The sequence below is a fragment of the Thunnus maccoyii genome, chromosome 17 (assembly GCF_910596095.1).
Source record: "Thunnus maccoyii chromosome 17, fThuMac1.1, whole genome shotgun sequence".
Classification (NCBI taxonomy): domain Eukaryota; kingdom Metazoa; phylum Chordata; class Actinopteri; order Scombriformes; family Scombridae; genus Thunnus; species Thunnus maccoyii.
In genome coordinates, this window is record NC_056549.1 from 16968166 (window position 1) to 16992215 (window position 24050).

The 24050-nt window shown below is 39.5% G+C and overlaps 2 protein-coding genes across 3 annotated transcripts; one reads left to right on the top strand and one right to left on the bottom strand.

The window, feature by feature from the left end:
- The first annotated feature begins 969 nt into the window (after positions 1 to 969).
- acp1 (acid phosphatase 1) lies at positions 970 to 14810 on the top strand. Of its 2 annotated transcripts, none has more exons than XM_042391055.1 (6): positions 970 to 1078; positions 3172 to 3245; positions 4343 to 4456; positions 10028 to 10089; positions 10913 to 11018; positions 14485 to 14810. In XM_042391055.1, exons 1-6 carry the CDS (start codon positions 1021 to 1023, stop codon positions 14560 to 14562), a joined length of 492 nt encoding a protein of 163 aa, XP_042246989.1. In that variant the 5' UTR covers positions 970 to 1020; the 3' UTR covers positions 14563 to 14810. The 2 variants fall into 2 exon arrangements, with proteins under 2 accessions (XP_042246989.1, XP_042246990.1); XM_042391056.1 differs by lacking the exon at positions 4343 to 4456 and adding an exon at positions 4528 to 4641.
- Positions 14811 to 17637: 2827 nt separating this feature from the next.
- Positions 17638 to 22891, bottom strand: LOC121882603 (ALK and LTK ligand 2-like). Its single transcript, XM_042390962.1, has 6 exons — positions 22531 to 22891; positions 21653 to 22024; positions 21071 to 21124; positions 20566 to 20646; positions 20372 to 20446; positions 17638 to 18569 (listed from the first exon to the last, which is right to left on the bottom strand). Exons 2-5 carry the CDS (start codon positions 21933 to 21935, stop codon positions 20382 to 20384), a joined length of 483 nt encoding a protein of 160 aa, XP_042246896.1. The 5' UTR covers positions 21936 to 22024; positions 22531 to 22891; the 3' UTR covers positions 17638 to 18569; positions 20372 to 20381.
- Positions 22892 to 24050: the final 1159 nt, after the last annotated feature.

Below are 24050 nucleotides of genomic sequence, written 5' to 3' on the forward strand. Positions count from 1 at the left end.
TCCTCTGCTCCACTGTTACGTCTATCAGCAGGTCTCAATGAGGGGAGTCAGATCCACCTGCTGCATGATGCACATTTCCTTATTTGGACATCACTCCCGGAGTTGGGGGTGTTCCCCAGAGATAAAGCTGAGCTAGTGACATGCGCGAAGTGTTCCCACAGGACCTTCTATAACCTGTTGTTCCACTTCTCCTTTCCAAAAAGTTAGGTTGTAAAAGATAGGCAGTAAATGAAAAGGGCAAAGCAAGAATCACCTTTGAAGTTCTTCTCTACATGTTACACACTGTGCTGTCTCTGTATTATGGGTGTATAAATAAGTAGAGGTCTGTCTGCAAACCAGCGATGCACCCACTAGTCAGCGCAGTCGTCTATGATCTGGGAGACTCTGGGAGTCCTGGTGTGGGGACCTCCTTCATAAACACGTATTTCAACACTTTAATATCCTAAAATTAAAAGCGTGATAAAAACAAACTATATTTTTACGCCTATTTCCACTTTTACTCTAATACAAATATCAATTATTTTGTTGCTTCAACAAATATAAATACAAATACAAATACTCTGCACATCCATAGTGGCTGACTAGGATAGGGATTTTATTGTAGGACTAGGTTGTAAAGTCTGGAGGATAAACTGTAGTTTAGGGTGTGTGTGTGTGTTTTGCGGGGATTTATTTCAAGTCTATTGTCTGACCCATACTCCGGAGCAGAACGTGGCAGTAATGCATCAATAAGCTAGTTGCCAACCACCGTAAAACAAGAGGAAGAAGAAGGACACTACCTGCATCCTGCGTCATGCTAGGACGCCAAATTTTTTGTCCTAGGATGGCGAAGTCATGACCCGCCCTACTCTGCCTCTGATTGGCTAGAACTCGTTGCCTTCGTTGGTTGGTCTGGTTAGGTTTAGGCATGAGGAGTGCCATTGGTCAGGGCTAGGATAAGAATATCAGGGTCGGCCAATCAGAGGCAGAGTAGAGACGGCCATGATTTCGTCATCCTAGGAAAAAAATGTGGCATACCGGATGCATCAGAACAACATGGCGGCCCCTGGTTCGAAGTCCGTTTTATTTGTTTGTCTGGGTAAGAGCTGTAATTTAATCTAAACCGCGCTCATGTATTACAAAAAACAACACATACTGTCAGTGCATCAATTTACTGTACTGCAGTCATTTATTTTGGCGTTGTTAGATGTATCTAAGCGCGCTAGTTAAAATGGTTTTCGCTTACAGTGTCAGTCAAATGAATGAGTTAAACTAAACTTAACCATCAGCCACTTTAATGTGCTGGTAATTAACTAATACGTTAATGCACAGTTTGTATCCAATTTAAACTGAATCCATCACATCGTGTTAGGTAGAAATGCTGAGTAATGTTACCCTGACTCATGTTAGCGAGGAGTTTGGTGACAGCAACCAGGAAATTCATTATATCTGATCGCGTTTTGACCTTTATAGCCACACAGATCCTGCCAAAGCCTATAACTGGGTTGTACAAGTCAGTGCTGTCAAGTCCAAAGCAGCAGGGAGTTTGTGAGAGTCATAACCGACCTAGTTTCCTAACAGCTTCTGATTCAGGGTTAAGGGTAACATAAATATTGACATTAAGCGACTGAGTCTCTGTTTTTTCACCACTTACACTTATGAAAAAGAAGTTTAAACCCACTTTCAGATTTGTGGAACCTTTATTTTGCTTATGAAAACTAAAAAAGGGTTGATATTTTTTTCATCTAGACCACATTAGACCAGGTCCAGATCAAAAACCTCAGAGAGTTATTAAAGCACAGTTTCAGATTTGTGAAACCTGACAATGTCTAATGTGGTCTGGATGGGGAAAAAAGCAGTGAAATTTTTTTTTCATTTTTCACAAATAGAATAAAGGTTTCACAAATCTGATAGTGTGTTTTAATGAGTTTAATGTGTCTCTTGAGTCTCCTTGGTAATCTAGTCCAGATTTGACAGGTCTAAATACAGTGGTTTTTGATCTGGACCTGGTCTAATGTGGTCTGGATGGAGAAATATCAGTGAAATCACCCCGTTTTTCAGTTTTCATAAATAGAATAAAGGTTTCACAAATCTGAAAGTGGGTTTAAATAGCATTAAGGCTTTTGCTACAAAGTATAACACGTTTTCACAAGTGTAAGTGGAGAAAAAACAGAGAATCAGCCATTTAATATCATTATTCATGTTTCCCTTATAACCCTGAATCATAAGATAACTTCAGCGTTGTTTTCTAAAGTTGCAATTGACGTGAGAGTCATTTGTAAACACAGCAGCAATAATTGGCCAGATATAACAGTGGGATTTGTGTTGACTAGTGCTGGGAAGTTGTAGTGTTTGAGTTGTCTCAGTACACTCAAGTCCTGACTTCTGAATGAGTAACAAGTGAGGCCCTTGACAATTCTTTAACTGACAGAAAAAGCTAAGTTTTCAGTGTGTAGTATTGTGTGCTAAATCTAATATTAGTATATTAGGTTTTTTCAATAATTTTCTAAAAGTAGCTGCTGTATAACTGGAAATTCTTAGGACGTTTCCTTGAAAGTGTTATGTAATTTGGTATGACTGGAAATGTGCTCGTTATTAAGAGTTTTTGATAAACAACCTAATATGCTTATATGTAGTTTATCACATAAAACCACACACTGCAAACACACACTAAGTATTTTCTGTCAGTGTAAGAAAATTACCAACTAAACCAACTTAACACAAAGTTGTCTCTTATAATTTGTACCAAGGTGCACCATAGAGTCTGTAAAATGTCCTAAAAATTAACCATTAAAAGTAGAGTCAGTCATTCGGTAGAAAGATTGTGTATATTTGAACTAAACACCCAAACAAATACACCCCTCCCTTTGTGCTCCTTCAGAAGCTCTGCCCCCAAATTCATGGATGAGCATTGTGAGGGCCACAACCTAAAGAGAAATATAGTGGAATCCAGAGTGATGAGTCACTTCTATTCCTCTCACACTTTATCATGAGCGGGAAAAAAAATTGTCTCATGTGAGCACAACAGTTCATCCACACTCAGCTGGCTGACTGACAGCAGAAAATTACCGAACCAAAATAGTTTGTGTGTCGGCTCCACGGGAAGAAATCGACAGCCTTTGTATTTATTGATTAATTGATTTTAAAAAAAAAAACATGCTCAAATGTATCATTGTTTATGGTTTTGAACAGGGAATATTTGCAGATCCCCCATCGCTGAAGCAGTCTTCAGGAAGATGGCAACTGATGATGGCGTTGCTGATAAGGTAATGATGTCATATATATCATACAGGCCAATAAGACAGTTTTTCCAGTTTACGTTATTTTTTCTAGCTTCAGTTTATCAGCACTACACCTCATTTTCTTGATAATGCCTGAGACTCTTGAGTGAGACTTTTTAGGCTCTAATCTATAATTGTGTTGTAGTTATTATACAAACAGTTTTGCTAAATCTAGGCAAGTATTGATCATCATAGATTCATAAAATAAACCAAAAAAATACTGTATTAGAGCTCAACATGGAGCTCAAGGCAGACTATATTTTGTATTCTTTTTATTCATTGTATTTTTTCTATTACTGTACTACTACTTACAACATGATTTTTTGCAGTTTCACCTCTGTGTGCAATATTTTGTTTTCTGGGAGTGTGCAGATGTACTAAACCATGTAAGTCCACTGGACAGTAAGAACAGTGAAGTCAGAAACAGTCAGTATGATGAATACTGAACACTAGAGAGACACCAACACATCATATATATATATGTATATATATATATGTGTGTGTATATATGTATAAATAACTGATCATAAGTGTTGACCAGGTACGATCAGCTTTAAAAACATTATTAATACTGTCCCAGTGTTACTTGACACAGAAAAAAAGGTATCAAGAACTCACAAGCACCTAGATGATATGTTTTAAATGTCTTTCTACATTGTTATTGTACACTTCACATGTATGGTACATTACTGCTGCATTATTTGAAAGCATAATTCTACTGATTAACAGTATTATTATTAACAGAATTAGTTATTGGTGGCTGGAGTCAGGTGATAATTACTAAATAAATGTAGAGATTTATTTTGACTCAATACCTGTATATTGAATATTAATACAATACTTAATATGAAGTAATGGTTGATGATATGATGTATGAGGGAAATCCACCCTCTATAGCTGAAAATGAAAAGATATAAGATGCAGTAAAATAGTTTAATTTGTCCTAAATTCCACCTGTTGAGTCTTATTTTTAATTCTGTATGCAAGAGTACACCATCTTGCAAATGCTGTACCACCTACCACATGTCTGTATATGAGTCATTTTTGCTGTGTTATTGTTCCCCGTACTCTGCTCTGCCCAGTGGAGGATAGACAGTGCTGCCACCTCCACCTATGAGATAGGAAACCCTCCAGACCACCGCGGTCAAGCCTGCATGAGGAAGCATGACGTGCCCATGAGGCATGTGGCCAGGCAGGTACGATCACCCTCCTCTACACCTTTCGTAGCAGTAGCTAGCGCCCCCTTTTTTGTTCTCTGTTGTTGCAGTGGGTCATAGACAGTGGTGCCACGTCCGACTGGAATGTAGGCAGATTACCGGACAGCCGCGGTTTGGCCTGCCTAAAGAAGCATGGCATTGAGACGAGCCATAGGGCCCAACAGGTACAAACAGATGTCCCGTGGCTCCTCTCACTTCATTTCTGTTAGTGTGTATGAATGAGTGTGACATTGGTAAGATGATGCCTGCTAAACACCTAGGGGCTGTTGGTCTGTCACTTAGCATATGACTAGCTGCTGCTGCCGCATTTATGATTGAGAGGAATGCCAAATACTACAAGTACTACAGGTGTGTAGTGATATACTGTATGATCTGTTTTCTTGTCATCCCCTGCAAATGGTAGAATGGAATATTAGTGTAAAATATTCATTTTGTTCAAAAAGAGCAACTTAACACTCCATTTTAGCGTGATCATGCACCTACCGCAACTTCAAAAAATGCTTTCAAACCCAGAATGTAAAAACGAACACTGTAGAAAGGGACCAGAATCAGATGATAGTTTAGAAGAACTCAGTGTTAAGTGTTAAGTCAGATAATACCATTACATGTTATATCATTTTAAGGTACCTATACATTACACAAATAAAAATTGGTGTTAGTCTAATATGAAATGGATCTAGTGTTATACAATTTAACAGCAAATGCAATTTAACAATGAAATTATATATAGAACTTTAAATTCTTGATTTATATTTCATTAAAATTCTTTAGCCTCCATAAATCTGCAGCGGAACTTGCAATAAATAAATGATCTTTACTTGGTGTTTTAAGACTGTTTTAGTTTTTTTTTTACTGTTATTTATAGCTTTAGGTGATTTGCCTCAGTAACCTTACACCTATCAGCCACGACATTAAAACCACCAGCCTAATATTGTGTAGATCCCCCTCGTACCACCAAAAATAGCTCTGACCCGTTGAGGTATGGACTCCCCAAGACCTCTGAAGGCGTCCTGTGGTATCTGGAGCTAAGATGTTAGCAGCAGATCCTTTGAGTCCTGTTAGTCGTGAGGTAGGGCCTCCATGGGTTGGACTTGTTTTTACAGCACGTCCCACAGGTGCTTCAACACCTTGAACTCTTTGTCGTGTTCCTCAAACCATTCCTGAACAATTTTTGCAGATGGCCCCTGCCATCACAGAATACTGTTGCCATGAAGGGTTGTGCTTGAAGTGTAACAGTGTTTAGGTAGGTGGTACATGTCAAAGTAACATTCACATGAATGCCAGGACCCAAGGTTTCCCAACAGAACATTGCTCAGAGCATCCCTCAGCTTGCCTTCTTCTCATAGTGCATCCTGGTGCCATCTCTTCCCCCGATAAATGATGCACACACACCCGGCCGTCCACATGATGTAAAAGAAAACATGATTCATCAGACCAGGCCACCTTCTTCCATTGCTCCATAGTCCAGTTCTGATGCTCACATGCCCATTGTAGGTGCTTTGGACATTGGACAGGGGTCAGCATGGACATTCACTGGTCTGCAGCTATGCAGCCCCATACACACCAAACTGTGATGCACTGTGTTTTCTGACACCTATCATAGCCAGCACTAAGTTTTTCAGCAGTTTGTGCTACAGTAGCTCTTCTGTGGGATTGGACCAGCTAGCCTTTGCTCCCAATGCGCATCAGTTAGCCTTGGGCGTCCATGACCCTGTTTCCAGTTCACCGGTTGTCCTTCCTTGGCCCATTTCTGGTACTTAGTGACCACTGCATACTGGGAACACCCCACAAAACCTGCCATTTCAGAGATGCTCTGACCCAGTTGTCTAGCCATCACAATTTGGCTCTTGTCAAAGTCGCTCAGATCCTTACACTTGCTGCCTAATATATCCCACCCATTGACAGGTGCCATTGTAACAAGATCAATGTTATTCATTTCATCTCTCAGTGGTTTTAATGTTTTGGCTGATCAGTGTATATTAGTATGTGTGTGTGTGTGTTTGTATGTATGTATGTATATATATATATCTCGGTGTATATCAGCCCTTAATCTGGCTTTCAAAATGAGTTGACAGATGTGACAAATTTGAATGTACTTACACAATATTAAATTTGGTTCACACACATTTACGAGAGTTGCCTTTATAATTTCAAATATGGTGAAATATTTTAACTTGCTGTATATCTCATATCAAAGTATTATCAGTACAGATGTCCCTTTAAACAGACCTATACTTCACACTGTGGCCTTTAACGTCAGTTAAACAATATGTACAGCAGGTATATCATAGACCTCGGATACAGTGACCTCTTGTGACAGTTAGCTGAACTCTACATTACACAGCAGCTGGGTTTAGCTTCTGAGGACACAACAATGGGGGTTTAAGGGACCACATGACTTGTTCCAGACAACACAGGTTTAAACTTTGTCTTAAAATCTAAACTGCAATAAGACCAGTGATAGACCAACAACAGCCCTCCACATTTCAGCTTGACTTGAGTTTTTAATTAAGCATGTAAAATCAAGGAAGAAAGGTGGCAAGCCACTCAAATGCCAAATGTGTGTGCCTCCAGTTTATGTGCTAATGTGTTTTTATTGCTAATGGTGCTCTACTTTTTATGTCTACATTTAACCCTGATTTTTTTTTCTAAATACACTGAGGATGAAATACATGGAAATTAATCTTAATTAATTTTATCTTGAACTATCGTATATTGAAGGTGTGTTTGAATGTCTGTGAAAGTGAGTAAGAGCCTGTTTGCCAGGCTTGTGTCTATTCTGCTGTGCAAAATGATGGTACCCGTGGCATGTATGAAATATTGATGAAACTAATCTAGCAATCATCGTATCACCTTGCAGCATGTGTTTCAAATCCTGAAACAGGCCTGAAATTACACCAAGATGTTTGTCCATGTAGGGCCTTCAGGGTTTACACTATGCTGGCTTATCCTCAGTGCAACTCCTACTCCCCGGTGCCCTTAAAACACTCTTCGCTAGATATCTTTCCCTGTGAGGGGAAACAACTCCGGATTTTCACCCTGTGCGTGAGATCTCCTGTCTCGTTGGTTTGTCTCTTTGCAAACCCGTTCAGTCTAATCTCCTCAAAGTGGGGATGGGGAGGCTCAGTCCTTGGCTTAAACCCAGCCAAATCTGCACAACTAGCTTTGACAAGCTTTTGATTTTTCCTCTTTTCCTCTATCACCCTTTTCAGTGCCATCACTGGCTTTTGCTCCCACCCTCTATTATTTACTCTCCGTCCCCCAATTCTTTTACTGAGTGAACTTTGCTGAACTTCTGCTGCTGACAGTACCGCTGTACCCCACATAAACAAACACGTTTGTTAAATAAAGCAAACATGCTCCGATATGATCCATAACAAATTATGTGGCGTGTTCAATGCCTTATCAGAAATTGTCAACTGGACTTTAGATTGAAGAGAGCTGAGATCTAGATTTGATACTCATCAATTTATTATCGTTGAGTCAACATTTGAGGAATGAGCGGTGCTTCTAGCCAAAATACCATCATCCTGCTGTAATCACATCAATTTCACCTGTCATCATTTGAGATTTGATACAGGACAGATAAGTTTTACAAGCTGAGATAAATACCTTTCCCATCACTTTGACCAAAAGAAGTGAAAATAAGATATTAAGAATATTTTAATTCTACACTGTTTAAACGTTTCAAACTGACACAATCTATGCTTTCACTTTGGGCTATTGTTAATTTAATCATTAGTGTTAACAAGGCCTATTATTGACTATTTTCACACAGTGTTACAGTATCATTATAATATCATCCCACTTTGAACTTGCTGAACTTGAACTACGCTATATGTGTCTCTCACTGTCATGTACAGTAACTCCCAGCTTGCTCTCTGCCAGATATTTCAGATATCAATCTGCGGTCTCCATCGCCTTGTGAGGGGGCTGGCAGCAGGTGTTTTTTGATGGGGGGATTACCACTGTTTCAGTTGGAGTGTGAGAACGAAAAGTAGACAGGGGCAGTGAGATCAACAGCCACAGTGATTATCACCGCCACAGATTACCACTCTGTGTGAGAGGAAGGGTGTGAGAGTGTTGGAAAATGCAGCCATCGGACAGTAGTGGTTATAGCCAGGTACTCTGGGAATATGCACTCAGTTGATGGTTTCTGAGGTACACCTGCAATAAATTCTACCTTCATGAAGATTTGAATGTTTTGAAGACCATTTTTGATGGCTATAGTTTGTGGTGCTGTTTGACTTGTATTGTGTTATACTGGGAGGTGTTTCTTTTATCTTGTACACCCCATTTATATCAATGAGTAGATAAAATATATATCAGAAAGACTATATATTCAACACAATGCACTACAGCCCCCAAAACGACCATAAAATTGAGTCAACGCCTCTCTAACAGTCTCAAATAAAAAGCATGATAACTTATGAAGATGGGATTAATTGCAGGACAGTTGTATCAGACTGCATTAGTTTCAGCTATGTGTACGTAATAAACTGGCAACCGACTTTAAACATGGATACAAAAAGTCATAACAAACATCTGTTTACTCCTCTACTGTTACATGAATGAGAATGGCTGTGTCTGTGATTGAATGTGTCTCAACATCTGGAGTTTCATGCATGCTTGCCTGTCTTGTTCTTTTGTTCCTCTCATCTCTCATTTGTCTCCTGCTGCCCTCGCCTCCTCCCCGGCATTCCTATAAATTGACTCTCAAAATCCTTCAAAACTATTCAGGGTGCTGCCTGTTTTTTATTGCTGCTTGTTCCATTAAATCATCACCGAGCACAGTGAACACTTTGCACAACACCCCTCCACATACTTACAGATGTGCAGCTTAGATCCTTTTCATAACCCAGTTCTCTATGAGTCCAGAATCATTTTGAAGTTGTAAAAGATTTCAGTGCTGGCGGTTGATTTGGGGACACCTGTGGTTACTGGTGGTATCAGAAAGTGTGTTTTAATACTACAGCAAACACTGGAGCAGCTACTACTGCTCTTGTTTTGTTGTTGTGAAAGAAGTCAGTCATGCTGTGCACAGCACAAGTAGTTTTCCACCCATCAGAGGGGCTCAGTTAAGTCGGTTACCTTGCTGATGAGTGGGAGGCTTGTAGCCTCTTGCTTGCAGCTCTCCGTCCAACCTCTCACTGTGGCTGCTCCTTCTTGTTCCATTAGTCCCTTGCAAAAATTTAAAATGGTCTGCTAATGATAAAAAAATGCCGAAAATGAGTTTTCTTCTTTTAGAGAGAGAATTTTGATGAGCAATCACAGTCAGCACTCACCTCAGTGACAAATGCATGTCTTATATTCAGCAGTTGAAGGCTTTTGATGTGAGCTAGCAGCAGTCAGAACTATTTGGTTCGCATTAGCAGTAACTCAAAACAGCTCTTATGGATTTTAACTTTAAATGTGTGACTGTCTTTGTTGTTTTTTGGAAATGATTGATTTCACTGCATGTGATGGAACCCTCTATGCAGGCCGGACTGTGTTTCCACGCAGAGCCAAAAGTAATATTTGTTTTGTCCTGCATTTCTCCCCTACATTCAGGTGACCAAGGAAGATTTCATGAGCTATGAGTTCATTCTCTGCATGGATGAGAGCAATTTGAGGTACAGTTATGTCCACCCACAGCAGTAGTGTTTATTTCCTACGTGAACGTGGATCGCAGTTGAATACACAGTCACTGGAAACACTGGTGTCAACCGTTAATGGTTGCCTTGGATAAAAGAAAAACATTTGCCTTGAAAGGGGTCAAACTAGGTTGTGCTGCTAACTGTCTCTCGTGAGTGCTACTCCTTCACATACACATGAAATTCACGGTAACATTGAGCTATAACTAACGTGTAGGTGAATGCCTCCTTTTAATGAGCAATATCCTTTCTTAAGCTCTTTCCAAAGGTCAGGGGGAGGGATATTTTTTGCTACTTTGAACGTTTAGGGATCATTTTGAGATCACATGCCTATGGCAGATCTGATCTGTAAGCAGCTTACTGAGTTCTTTGGATGCCTCGTCTTTGCTCTTTGGGCAGTTTTTTTCCCCTTTCTCTCCCACATATTTTTTTTTTCTCCACAAATGTTAAGCTGACCAGACTGAGAAAATGAGACCTTGTCCGAGGCAAAAAAGTTTCATTTCCTTTTAACAGAGTACATCTTACTTTCGTCAATTTGTAAAAAAAAAAAAAAAAAAAATTCAGGGTCTTGAAACGTTGCCAGAATTGTACTATGTCATTGTTTAAACGTGTTGCTTTGAGAGGAAGTTATTCATATAAGTGTAGACGTCAGTATCATGGGGTAAAAGATGAATCATTATCGTAAATTCCATTCTTTTTTTTCCTATGTCTTTAAAGATCTCTTGTTACAATCATAAAAGTGTTTTTGTCCTGGTTATTGTTCTGTGCTCTTAGACTTGTGTGTGTTCTCTTGTCCTGACAGTGACTTGAACAGGAAAGCAAAGTCTGTGACAAATTACCGAGCAAAGATCGAGCTTCTTGGTTCATATGACCCTCAGAAGCAGCTGATCATCAAAGACCCGTATTACGTAAGTATTTAAATAAATTCTTATGCTGGGTATTTTAAAGCATAATTAAAGATGATTGGTCATTATTTGATCTTATTAATCCCCATGTTGGGAAGGTACGATGAATATATTTAACATTACTGAAGCAGGAGGACCATCTATTAGATTGAAAAGGTTTGTGCACTAAAAAAATCAAGCTGTTTTGGACACTTTGAATTGAATGTCATCAGCATGAATTTATTTGTCTAAACAATTACTGTGCATATTGTATACCATGTCAGTGGTAAGCAATTTAACATTTCTTATGTAACCAACTTTACAATGGTTGCCACCTAAAAACGATGCTGACAACCCAAACAATGAAAAATTTCTAGTGCTAATCATCAAATAATCTGTACTATTGAAAACAGTTGGAACGTAAAAGTTACCCAAAATTTTTGTTTCAAGTATGTTTGAATGTAAAGAACCTGAAAGCTTGTTTTACAAATCTTAAAGGGGATGTATCATGCACATTTCCAATTCTATATTTTAATCCTGGGCTCCAATGGAATATCTTTGCATGATTTACATTAAAAAAAAAACCTCCTTAATTATCCTATAATGCCCCTTTATGCAGCCCCTCAGTTCCGCCTGTGTCTGAAACAGGCAGTTTTGACTCCTGTCTCTTTAAGGCCCCCCTGCTGATGAGCCCACTCTGTTCTGATTGGCCAGCTTCTGTAAGCTGCCCATCCAGCAGCTCAGGAGGCCACGAACACAAACAGTAGTAGTTGGATTTCACTTCTTTTTCTTGTTCTTAACTTGAAATGGAAACTTCTCAAATACATCCATACATGTTTGAGCCTGGATATGATCTGAAATATGCGAGTGGACAATGTGAACAACACATGGAGAACAACCTTAGCAACAACTTTCACATTTCACATTTACATTTAGTAACTTAGCAACAAAGGCTTTGGAAGTACAGGTAACTTTGCGAATGAAGTGTTCAGAGCAGGTTGAAACATTGGTTTTTGACTTGCAGGGAGTATAAAACAAGAGAAAATCACAAAAGCATGATATGTTCCCTTTAAGTTTTGGGGGGAAAAAAAGAGCTGAACACTCAAATAGTCACAGGACTGTGTGGGTGTGGGTTGATCAGACTTAATTCACAATGGCCTGACAGTATAAGTGAACAATCCCAAAATTGTGACATCACTGTTTTCTAAATGAGTCCTAACCACTTCAAACCAGTGAGAAGAACACAGGCAGAGCAAAAAATACAGAAAAACTCATGTATGAAATAATAAACTGTATGAACTTTAGCATTACGTAGAATCCAATTTCTCATAGTAAGAAGCTGATTGAGCTAAGCATTATGAAAGAAATGACAGAGAATGCTACCTCCAACTCATCCTTGAATCACTGTGCACTTGTTCCAGATAGTATATATCATGAGAAAGGCCTTTACAGACAAGAAAACACAAAGGAAATATCAAACAGGTGAAGTCATTTATTTAAAGAGCACGATTTTGGACTGAACATGTGGACCATAGCAGTGAAATGGCAGTACAGCCAGTTCCTTCCTAAAATGTAATTTAATTACTTGGACATCACTATTAGAAGTATTTTCTGGTTTCAAATTGGTTTGCCTTGTCATGCTCCATGACTCGCTCATCCTCTTTGTTCTTTTTCTTGCTTTCTCTGCATTTGAAAGTTCTGCCAAATAAATTGGACATGGCTGTTTTGTCTTTTTTATAGGAGTGATTTGGATATGTATGTCAGGGTTATGAGTGACAAAGGCAAGAATGGGAGAATTGGAATGGGAGAATTTTGGTTTGAAAGTTTGATTAGTGAGAAGTTGTCAAAAATACTGTCATAATACTGAGGGTGCTCAAACTTTATAGTACTAATTTAAATAAATGGACATGCAGCTCAAAAAGCAATCATTTCCTATGTGGTGTTTGTGGAGGATCTGCAGCTACAGTTCTGTTGGCCTAACTATTGTGTGTTTATGCCTTTCTGTGGTGCTGTATTACATTTTGTGGAACTAGGATTGCAAGATAAAACAGCCATCATATTCTTAGTGATGTGGCTGGAAGAAGAAGTTGTGGTTGATCGCAGTTTATACGACTGTAGTCAGTTATATTAGTTTGTCTCAGATTCTGGCTTTGAACACCACATTTCTTTGTGTGGTGGTCAGCATGAGTGTGTCTTGGTGTACCTCTGTTAGTCAAAAGGGGGGATGGACAAATTCTCTCTGCAGTCAATGTGGTTTTGGAATCATGTAAGCAACAGTGCTGGATTGTAGTCCCTCGCCAGCAACCACATGGCATGACAGCAAAGTGAGTAAAGAGGAGCCAGGCAGTCACTATCAATGTGTCAAGATAAATGGAGACACAAGTTTTATTGTCAGTTAAGTGTGAATATAATGATGAACACCCAGCATGGCTGGAACACCAAAACACCTTTTTTAAGAGGTGATAAAGATAAGGGTTAGTGCCAACAGTTGTTTTCTTTTGACTCTTTTTGCTATGTTTGTATTGCATGACTAACCTTGTGTTTAGAGCTGAAATTAGTTGTTATTTTGATAATCGATGAAACGTTTGAGTCATTTATAAGCAAAAAATGCCTAAAGATGACTGGTTCCACCGTCCCTAAAGTGAGAAATTGGTACATTTAGTTGTCTTACATGATAGCAAGGTGAATATCTTTGGAGAAAAGACTGTTTGTTACAGAAAACAGTATATGTCACTTTAAGCTCTAGGAAATTGTGTCAGGTATTTTTCACATTTTATAGTCTTCACAATTGCTGGATGAATTGAAAAAATATTCAGGAGACTAATGGAAATAATTGTTATCTGCAGCCATAGTTGCGTTGTGTCAGTTACTACATGGTAAAAGTCTTTAAATAAAACGTTGAATGGCAGTATTTATTTGATTGAGAGGCCTCTCTTCATGGTGGTTGCTGACCCGCAACTGCTGTTTTTTCTTGTGAGCCACTGTTTTGGGACAGATTGCAATCTCATATCATATCACAAAATAAAATTTTAAGTCATGAGGTAAGAAAGTTTTTTTTTTTTTCTCCCATAAAAAAAGGGTGTCGGCAAAAACTCACTGCTTTCAACTGTCAAGGCCAGAATTTCAAAAGTACTATTGCTGCTTTTGGCAGTAACCTATCTTTCTCCCTCATGAAATGCTATTGTGGGGTTCAGCGCACCCTAAGTGTACTGTTGAAGCCAGTTGGCATCTGGGATATGTTTGCTTCAGAGAAATTCAACAATTATTCGAAAATAGTTAAATGGTTGAGTAAGAAGCTGACGTTTTATTGAGCTTTTAAAATCAAATCACAGAATATGAAACTTGATATAAAGTATCTTACAGCTGTATTGAATATCAGCAGTTTATTTCAGGTCTTTGCTACAGGTTAAAAAATGTATGTAGTGATTCATGTATCTGTGCTTGGCTTTAATTTCTGTTTTTTTTTTCTTTTTTTACATTTGTTCCTCAGGGAAGTGACGAAGACTTTGAAAAGGTGTACGAACAGTGTGTACGATGCTGCAAAGCATTTCTGGAAAAGAACTCCTAACAACATCTGACCTTAAGCAATCTTTGCTCAATCTGTTGGATGAACATGAGTAATCAATCAAATATTCTTTGGCCATGTCTCATAAGCACTCGTCAATATAAAAAGCTCTTATGGATGTCACTGAAAGACCACCAGAACGCTTTGTTTCGGTGTTGTAAATGTTATACAAACACTGTGTACATTCAGAACAATGACAAGTTTGTAGACTGTAAAATTCAGGTGATTAATAAAATAAATAAACAAATACAGCTCTCTTAGAGATTTATTTTTTTACACACATCATTCATCCTTGTTTTTGTGAATATGCTAGTGAATTCATATGAATGCAGACGTCCTGCAGATGATAATTCCTGACTGGACATCTCAAAGGTTTACAGGCCAAAAGCTGACACTGGGGTCAAAGTTAATGCTAGCCTAAATGCTAATCTTCCTGGGTATTTTGTTTGATTCTGAGTGGTTGGGTTACTTTCTTGGCAGTGCTTGTGTTTGGGATACAGCACCTCATACCGAACACATAAGACATTCTACCAAAGATCAAATATACTTGATATTTAAAAACAGAACACTGGATCTCTTCTCACTCATTTCCCTTGACTGTTCCCTCTCTTTACAGATGTGAAAGTTGGTCTCTGCCAGTTGCCACTTACTACTCTCTTCCCTGAGAGAGGACCCATCACTGCCCATATAAATTAAAACTCATTGTGGTTTCACCATAGTCAGTGATAGAAGATGGATGAAGGGCTGCAAGCCATTAAATGAGGGTGGAACTGAAGGTTAGATTAACCAACTGCTGATTAATTTAACCTAAACTAATTAGATAGATACTTTATTAATATTCCAAACAAGTACTTGCTCCCAAAAACATTAACTATGCACCAGTTGAATTGGCATTGACAATCATCATGTCTGAATTAGGTTAAAAAATTGCAAACTTTGATGCCTTAGTTGCCCAGTAATTTGAGTCCGCCTGGGGACTATAGTTGCATCTCACCTCTTTCTCCACTATTATTATCAAATGAAGGCAAAATGACACCCCCAGCAAGATATGTTTTCTCACATTTTCTCACTCACCCTTAGTGCCCCTATTACTCTGGATAATCTTCAGCACAGGCCGTCAACAGATTCCACAGGGAGTAAATCTCTGCTTGAAAATATTTCCAATGAAAACTGTTGAAAGCACATTACACGGATCATCCAGAGTAACATGGACACTGTCTGTTTTAGTTTTTAAAATGATGTGAACACCACAAATAATATTTCTCAGGAGAAATATCGCAGGCAGATTCTCTCAAACCTTGGGGTTTTTTTGTCTTTAGGGGGAGAACACAAATATATATTCAGAAAATATTTCTTTTTGGTCATTTGGACACTGATCTTAAGAGGGAAGGGCACTTAAGATACAGCACACAAAATGGGAATAGGCTTTTTTCACAGAAAGCATTTTGACATGTCACAGTAGCAAAAGCACAGGTGTAAATAAAAAAACTAATGAAGGCTGAATTTCATTTAGCTGCTTCACTTTCAGGTCCTGGTATTGTGCACGCTGACTCACTGTCACACTGTCATGATTTACAGGGACACTTGTATACACCAGAGCCATTGTTAATGGTATTAGTACATCAGTGCTTTTCTCACTATGATAAGTCAAAATGTCTGCTGTGAAAAAGGCCTGTGGTCCCGAATTCAGGTAGAATTAGCAATGCTGGCAGTTAATTACCTTGGCAAACAACCTATTCTGATATGAGGGAAGGAAATATTGACTACAGAGTTCAGTTTAAAGTCTCCCTCTCCACTCAAAAATATATTTTTCTTCTTGTTCCTAAAGTTAGATGTTTGAGCTTCACTGTGCAGAGGGATGTATGTGCAGAGTTTGACACTAGAATATTGTTTTCACATATATCTGCTGAAAGTGGAAAGTTTCTCTGAGCTCATTGAAAATCCAATTTTAAGGGGCGGGCCTACGAGCATGATTTGTGACATCACAACTAGTTTGGAAGCCAATCCTGGTCAAATATTCAATTTAGTGTGTGTATGGTGTGGAAACTTGAAACCTCCAGTGAATAAACACTGAGAATGGACTTTATAGTGAAGTGGGAGACATCGTATGTCCAACAGTTAAACTTCTAAAAGGAAATCTATTTGCATATTCATAGACTGTGGAATTTTTAATGAGGGAGAAGAAGTAGATGCCATTTTAAGGATGTTAAGAAGATAAATGAACTTTTTTTTGTGTGACAAACCATAGAAGACTCAAATTATTAAGAGTAGAGTATTTTATCTGCATCTTGATACATGCCTGGAGGGGATCTTTAAGCTTTTTCAGGCAGTGTGAATTGCCCAAACAACTACACAACTACAGCTACACTACACAGCACCAGCAAAACTGTTTGTGTTTTATTTGATGTACTTTACAGGCTTTTCTCAATTAACTTCTAATGGTAGCCAAGATAGTTTGGCTTACTTACCCAAAGCTTTGAGATATCTGAGATTTCTGCTGCCACAACCCAAACCCAGTGGAGGTATTTGAAATCTAGTTTATGGTGCTCACAGCATCAAAAAATTGCTTTAAAAAAATAAACATTTCTTTTAAGAAACAGTGCTTTCTATTTCTTCAGTGGAAAATAGTTCCAATGAAAAATGGAAAGTCACATTGGTATTTTTTAATATAATTTTTCAATAGTGTGAGTGCCAGAAATAAAATCTCATTAAACTCTGTTATTGGGTTGGCAGCAGAAATCTCACACATCTGAAAATCCAAGCAAATAAAAATTGGGTGAAGTTTGTCGATTGGGCAAACTGATCCTTTTAAAGAAATTTCTTTCCTCTAAATGATGCGCTGATTCACATTCCAGGAAACTTTCAAATAAAAAAATATTTTGCAATAATCTCTATCGCTACCAAAAAAACACTTAAATCTCTCTGACTTGACCTTTTTTCAAACGGTCCATGTGGTACAGCAGTGGGAAGTTCACCAAATCTGTAGTCCCAGGACACAGTCCAGTCATGTGATCATTCGGGGTGCATTCCACATATCGAGAGGGGATTGTAAGAAAAAATATTGCACAACAAAGACCATTCATATTTGTACCAATCTTATAATTTATTTAAATATATTTCATTTTTAAATATATATGTCTTTCACACCCATTTGATATATGCCAGTCACTTTAATTTATGGTAGAACTGTGGATTCCTCTTACGCTTTGTTTTACAGTATGTACATTTTACTCTTGCTTTAAATTGGTCATGGCCTACATTATGTACAGTGGAACCTTGTGACAATTCAAACATATAAATATAGACTGTATCACGCTCAAACAAGATCCACAGGAGGGCTGTGACTTTCAACTGCCACTTTTTTTTTTTTTTTTTTTAGTATGTCTTACAAAGACGCAGAGAAATGTTCATGCACTTAATAATTTAATCATAGTTCTCAGTGTGAGCACAAGTGAGTGAAACTATGCCGTGACTGCCGTGGGGGTCTGTGAGAGCTTTTTGTCTGCATAATAGGTAGTGCAGTAGAAGGGATGGGCTCAACCTTGTACAGAGCAAACCAATTGCAGAAGGCGAGTCGTGCCTGTTCACACTAAAAATAGTAAATTTGGATTTTGCTCTTTTCATAAAGAAATGAACAAAATAAAAATATGCAATCCCTTTTTTGTTTTAGCAACATCGTTTTGGATGCCAGCAGGAAAAAAAGGCCCCAGTTTATCTTCTCTCAGCCTTTTTGTTTTCTTCTCTGCTCCATGCTTGAGTTTCACCATCTTTATCCTGGTCTGGTGTTGTTGCCTGGTTGCTCCCTCGTGGTGACAGCCAGCCATCGATGCCCAGCCAGAGCAGTGGGTGGCAGTAATCCACGCCTTAGTAGAACAGACCTCACTGAAGGACAATACTGTGCCTAATATCAGTCGGGGCTGGTCAGAGTATTTTAGGCTTCCCTCTTTCTGTCCAAGGCACTTTTTTTTCCCCAAGTTTTGTCTTCTGGATAACTCGTGTTTGGCGTCAACCTGCAATGAAGGGGAAGTGAGATTCAGCGCTGTCTCCAACTTGGCAGCACCTGACAAATGCTTTCCTTTCCAAAGAGAATCACGAACAATAAAACTTGATTTGCCACAGATCTGCTGCTCTTGCTGTGCCGCTGCGAGGGCCTGTGTGTATCAACACAGCACGCATAGCCTATCACCACTGTGAACAATTGTCTTAGTATCTCCAGACAAAAAAAACATCTTTACGCTGTGAACTTAACCTAAGAGAACAAATGATACATGTTTTAGCTCTGTGTATACAAAGGAATCTGTCTTAATCCTTCACTTTTAATATCGGTCTGATGCAGTGGTGGAAAAAATATTCTAATCTTTAAAGGACCAGTGTGTAGGATTTAGTGGCATCTAGCAGTGAGGTTGCAGATTGCAACCAACTGAATATCCCTCCCCCTTCCCTTCCAAGAGTGTAGGAGAACCTATGTTGGCCGTGAAACTCACAAAAAAACGCAAAAGGCCCTCTCTACAGCCAGTGTTTGGTTTGTCCATTCTGGGCTACTGTAGAAACATGATGGTGCAACATGGTAGGCTCCATGGAAGAGGACCATCGATGTAATAAAAGAAGTGGATACAGCGTTGGAGGTGGGGCCCTGCTCATTCCTATGAAAGTTGCTCAGTGGTGCATGAAGCCAAAAAGGTTGCAGCTACAAAATTACCCGGAACTTCTGCATCTGTGCGGCCCATAGAGCAAGCACACTAGTGTTTCCTTTAACCCGGCCTCCCAACCACATTTGCACCAGAGACTTCTGCTGGTTGAGCTGGCTAACTTCTGGTTTAGCCCTCCACTAATTTAAATGGGGATAAAATAATTAAATTGTGCGGCTCTTCTGGACTTTCCAAATGTTATCAGACTGAATGGATCAAATTCTGATAATGAAATGATTCATTTCACGGAGATTGTGATGCTCAAAAAAATTTACTACAGCCACTCCTTTTCCCACCATTGTGTGTGGGAAAAATGCTTTTTGGGCCAGTGTGCATCACGTGACAGACCCAAAAGTTGTAATTATATGATTTGGTCACTATGTCAAATTGGCTTCAAAGCCTGGTGCTGTTCCTGGGGGCTTGAAAAAGACCTGCTCCCTATGTAGATATAAAGGGCTCACTCTAAGGTAACAAAAATTCTTATTTTCAGGTGATTATATACTAATTATAACATACTCATGAATACTATATTCCATTTCTCCCAAGTCCAGTCTGCTAGATGCCACTAAATGCTAAACATTGCACCTACTAGAAAATGTCCTGCATTCTTTATTTTGGTATTACTATTGATGTATGAATGTGTAACAGCATGTTAATGCCATCACTGGTCAGAATTTTAACTAATCTGTGTACCGCTGCGTTTAATCTGAAGTAACTATAGCTGTCTAATATATGTAGTGGTAAAAAAGAGCAAAAAACTACAGTACGTAAGTATAAAATAACTGAAAATCTAAATACTAAGTATAGTACGAGATGACAAGTACCCCAAAAAGTACAGTATTTTAATAAATATAGTACTAAATTCCTTTCCATACTCATCTGATGCATCATGTATGGTGGCAAATTCCAGTTATGCTGGAACCAGCTTGTCACTTGTCTTTCGAAACTTCAATAATTTCACCTGTACCTCTTATTCTCACACAGTATTATATGCTCTGGCCTGTCTGGACTGTCTAACAAGCAACAACACACCAGCACTTTGACCATGTGTCCTGGGTGCACATCTTCTCTTGAAAACAAAGCCAACATACATCATTCATGGTAGAATTACTGTATTGTAGTACCTTATGTGTGCTACCCCTCTGTGCACTGCGGGCTGCCGGCTAGCCGTGTGAGAAGCCGCGCACATCTTTTGAAATCTGTGAGGAGAAGATGAAATGGAGATACATGAGTGGATGCTTTTCACACACTGTGTTGACACTGGACAAGAAGAGAAATTTGTGATACTTTAAAAGTGATAGTGTAATTGCAAGCTTACACGCAGGTATCGTGCAGTCTCTGGTGTGGTGGTAGAGTCTGTACACATGCTTCCTGCACTTGGGACTGAAGTAGAGTGGACCTGGAAGAGAACAGGCTGTAAGAACATTTCCATTACCGAATCCACCTGTGCTGACATCTGGTTTACAGCCTTTATCTAAAGCTATCATTCACTTTTCTTGTATTTTTGACTACCTCAGCCATCATCCCTCCCTCCCTCCCATCCCACTCTGACTTTATCATAAAGTTCCTTTCTGACTTTATCATACTCCTGACACAAGTCTCCTACAGTAAGCACTGATGTTATACTGTATGTGGTGACCCATCAGGATTCTGTGACCTGTCCTGATATTCTTACCCTAACCCTAATCCCCTAACCTTAACCCTAACCCTAACCATCCCACTCCTCATGCCTAAACCTAACCAACACTGCAGGTCACAGAATCTGATTGGTCACCAAATACAGTGTATCACCAGCAATGCAGTAGTTTGCAGTGGGAACTTACCTGTTATATGTTTTAGGAATTTCTCCTTCTTTCTGAGATCTCTGGGAAATACGACTGTTAAGAGAGAGAAGATTGGAAAGGAGCGTCAGGGTTGAACACTGCAAAGTAGAGAAATACACCCACATTTATCACTAAAAGGCCTATTAACATGAATTGTCTCAGGACAGTTATAAGCTTGTCTGGACCTTGGATGTATTGGTAAAAACTGAGGAAATATGACAGTTTATAGCCATAAGCTAACAAAAATCCGAGGTATTTTAAAGGGTTGGTTTACTCAAATAACAGAAACACATATTTTCCCAATCCCCTGTAGTGATATCTAGACATGAAGGTAGTTGTTTGTCCAAGATTCAAGATATCTGCCTCTGCTTTCAACCTTGTATCTGCACATCTAGATACCACAGTAGGTAAGAGAGAAAATATGCTATTTTGGGGGTATTTGGGTGCAACAACCCTTTAACTTTATCCTGCCTAACTTCCATCAGTCTACAATGACTTTGCAATGATGTGAAACATATTCCAGTAGACTACATCCCATCGATCCAGTATGAAGGGTTCCGCCTGACAAGTGTCGTTACTCACCGACAACCTGATCCCCTCTGTCTATTTTCAAGTTGCTTAAATCCTTTGGCTCCACCGGGGTGGTCCTCGCCCTCGCTGTTAACGGGGCTTCCGTTTTCGCGCTGTGGTGACCCCGGCTCTCCTCCACGTGTCTCACGATCTCCGCCATCCGCCTCAAGTCCCGCTGCGCGTCCCTGCCGGCCGCCGCTGGGGCCGCCGAGGGCGCGCTCTCGCTGCAGTGGCCGGTAAGCGTGCACATCAGTAGCACCAGTCCCATAGTGAAGTGTCTGCGCAGTCTGCTCATAGCTCCCGTGGAGTGAGAGAGAGAGGGAGAGAAAAAGTGAACTCCTTCTCCGACGCCTTTTGAGGGGGGAAAAAGGTTTAACCGAACACCTGCAAGAAAGGTCGAAGATGAAAGTCAAATTGTCAGTGTTTCTCAAATTATTCACCATTAAATGACACAGAACATCATTGCACCCTCTGAGAACACAGTAAAGAAGTCTAAACTGCTGTCTGACATCGTTAAAGTCATAATAAACACTAAGATCAGACTTTTCCAGCTGTCCAAATGTGTTTTTCTATCCACACGTCAGGTTCCCATACTGTGATTATACCAAATGTTCTATAAATTCTTTAAAAATCGCTTTAGAGACCATTTAGTTCTAGCTGTTTTAACCAGACCATGTATCAATAGGCTATAAGTACAGGTTTGCTGGTGACCCAGTTGTGGTTTAGTTGCTAACTTGTTTGGGAACTCTTTTTGAGATCAAAATTTCTTTTGCGAGAGAAAAGAGAGTTGAGAACAAATAACATGCACATTAGATCACAGCAAATGTACTTTTTATCTGACCAAAGTAAACTCATTGAATGATGGGTAGCTATATATAAAATATAATTACCTTAAGGCCTGTATAGCCTCTTCAGTGAATAGTATGAATATGTCCTCTGCGTCCAGTAAGGATGAAAATGGAAATAAAGGAGTGTTTGCAACTTCAGTAAAGTTCCCTGATTCTGTCTGGTCCGAAAGATGTCCCTTTTAAAGTCTCCACTTATGTATGAAAAACAGACGCTTCTGGAGTCGTATAAGTGTTCGCTGAGCATCTGTGGTCATCCTCTGATCACCGGACGACTGCAGGGAGAGAGAGTGGACAAACGGCTCCAAGTCCCGTGTGCGTCCTCCGCTGAAGTAGCACAACAGTCGCACTGAAGTTCACTTTTTATTCTGTCTCGCAGACGTGGTGACCTGTCCCTTGTGGGTTACTCCGCCGTGTCTGTGATAATAATAAGACGCATTATTGGCACTCCTGAAGCGGAAAGTCCACTTGAGTTTGCTGACCATCACTTGAACGCCGTTTGAAGTTTTCTGCGCCCCCCCTCCTTTCCGTTACTCCATTTATCTGTGCGATACGCGGTTACAGGAAGCGTTTTCTCCACTAATACTTCCACTGAAATTTCCAATTAGCCATGCATACAGCACAGATACCGGCATCTCAGTGGAAATGCTCCCATATCCTTCTTGCGATTTTCATAACCACATTTAGAGCCATTGCGCGCTTTACGTCCATCGTGGGATTTGAAACACAATTACGCACCGTTTAAGGCTGATTCTATGAAAATTAATTACGCACGGTTTTTTTTTGGTCAGACCAAATGACTCCTCAGCATAGTTGAAGTCCACAGAAGGTTTCTCTCTCATTGGGGATTAGTGTGTACTAGTCTTCTGTGGTCAGTGCAGCTCCTTTAAGTCAGGGCGTGCAGTTGGCTCCCATGCATGCTCCCCCCTCAAATCTGACTGCCTTAGACTAAAGTTGTTTGCTTATTATGGGGGAAAGTAGTATGTTTCACAACCACAAGAATAAAATTAATGCAGCACCACAACTCAAAATATTCAATAGATGCGTTAAACAAAAACAAAACAAAAAAATCAAAACGCACGACTTTAAACTTTAGGTCTTTCCGGAAATACACCAAATATATCTCATATCTTGTATGTTCCATTATCTCATCATGTCTGGCTACTTGGAAACAGGCTATTGGTGTTTTCACGCTGAGCAAAGTAACTCTTGCGGCCGTGCGTAAAACCTTGGTGCTGAAAGGACAGCGCGCACTGTCACCCAGCCCCAGTCCCCTCCTCTGAATGGGCGATGCTCTGCGTCTGTTCAGGAGAGATTTGGTGGTAATGGCAGGGCACTATGATTAATTATATCGACCAAAATGAAAACAAAAAGTAAGGAGCCTGGTGATTCACAACAGGAGTTATCTTGACTTTTTGAGGATCAAAGAGGATGCATCCAACTTCTTTTTGAAGGTGTAATGAGAAATCCAGTGACATCATATAACAGTGAGGTTTAAGAAAGGTCCAACCTGCCTGCATCTACATTGTAGATGCCATGCATAGTATACTGTACATTCTACAGTA

Excerpts from the sequence above, each read along its gene's own strand:
- acp1 (XM_042391055.1), top strand. The coding sequence starts at position 1,021 with ATGCATCAGAACAACATGGCGGCCCCTGGTTCGAAGTCCGTTTTATTT. Across the intron at positions 3,246-4,342 it reads ATGATGGCGTTGCTGATAAG|TGGAGGATAGACAGTGCTGC; the intron begins GTAATGATGTCA and ends TGCTCTGCCCAG. Across the intron at positions 4,457-10,027 it reads TGAGGCATGTGGCCAGGCAG|GTGACCAAGGAAGATTTCAT; the intron begins GTACGATCACCC and ends CCCTACATTCAG.
- LOC121882603 (XM_042390962.1), bottom strand. The coding sequence starts at position 21,935 with ATGAGCAGACTGCGCAGACACTTCACTATGGGACTGGTGCTACTGATG. Across the intron at positions 20,647-21,070 it reads ATTCCTAAAACATATAACAG|GTCCACTCTACTTCAGTCCC; the intron begins GTAAGTTCCCAC and ends GTTCTCTTCCAG. Across the intron at positions 20,447-20,565 it reads AGACTGCACGATACCTGCGT|ATTTCAAAAGATGTGCGCGG; the intron begins GTAAGCTTGCAA and ends TTCTCCTCACAG.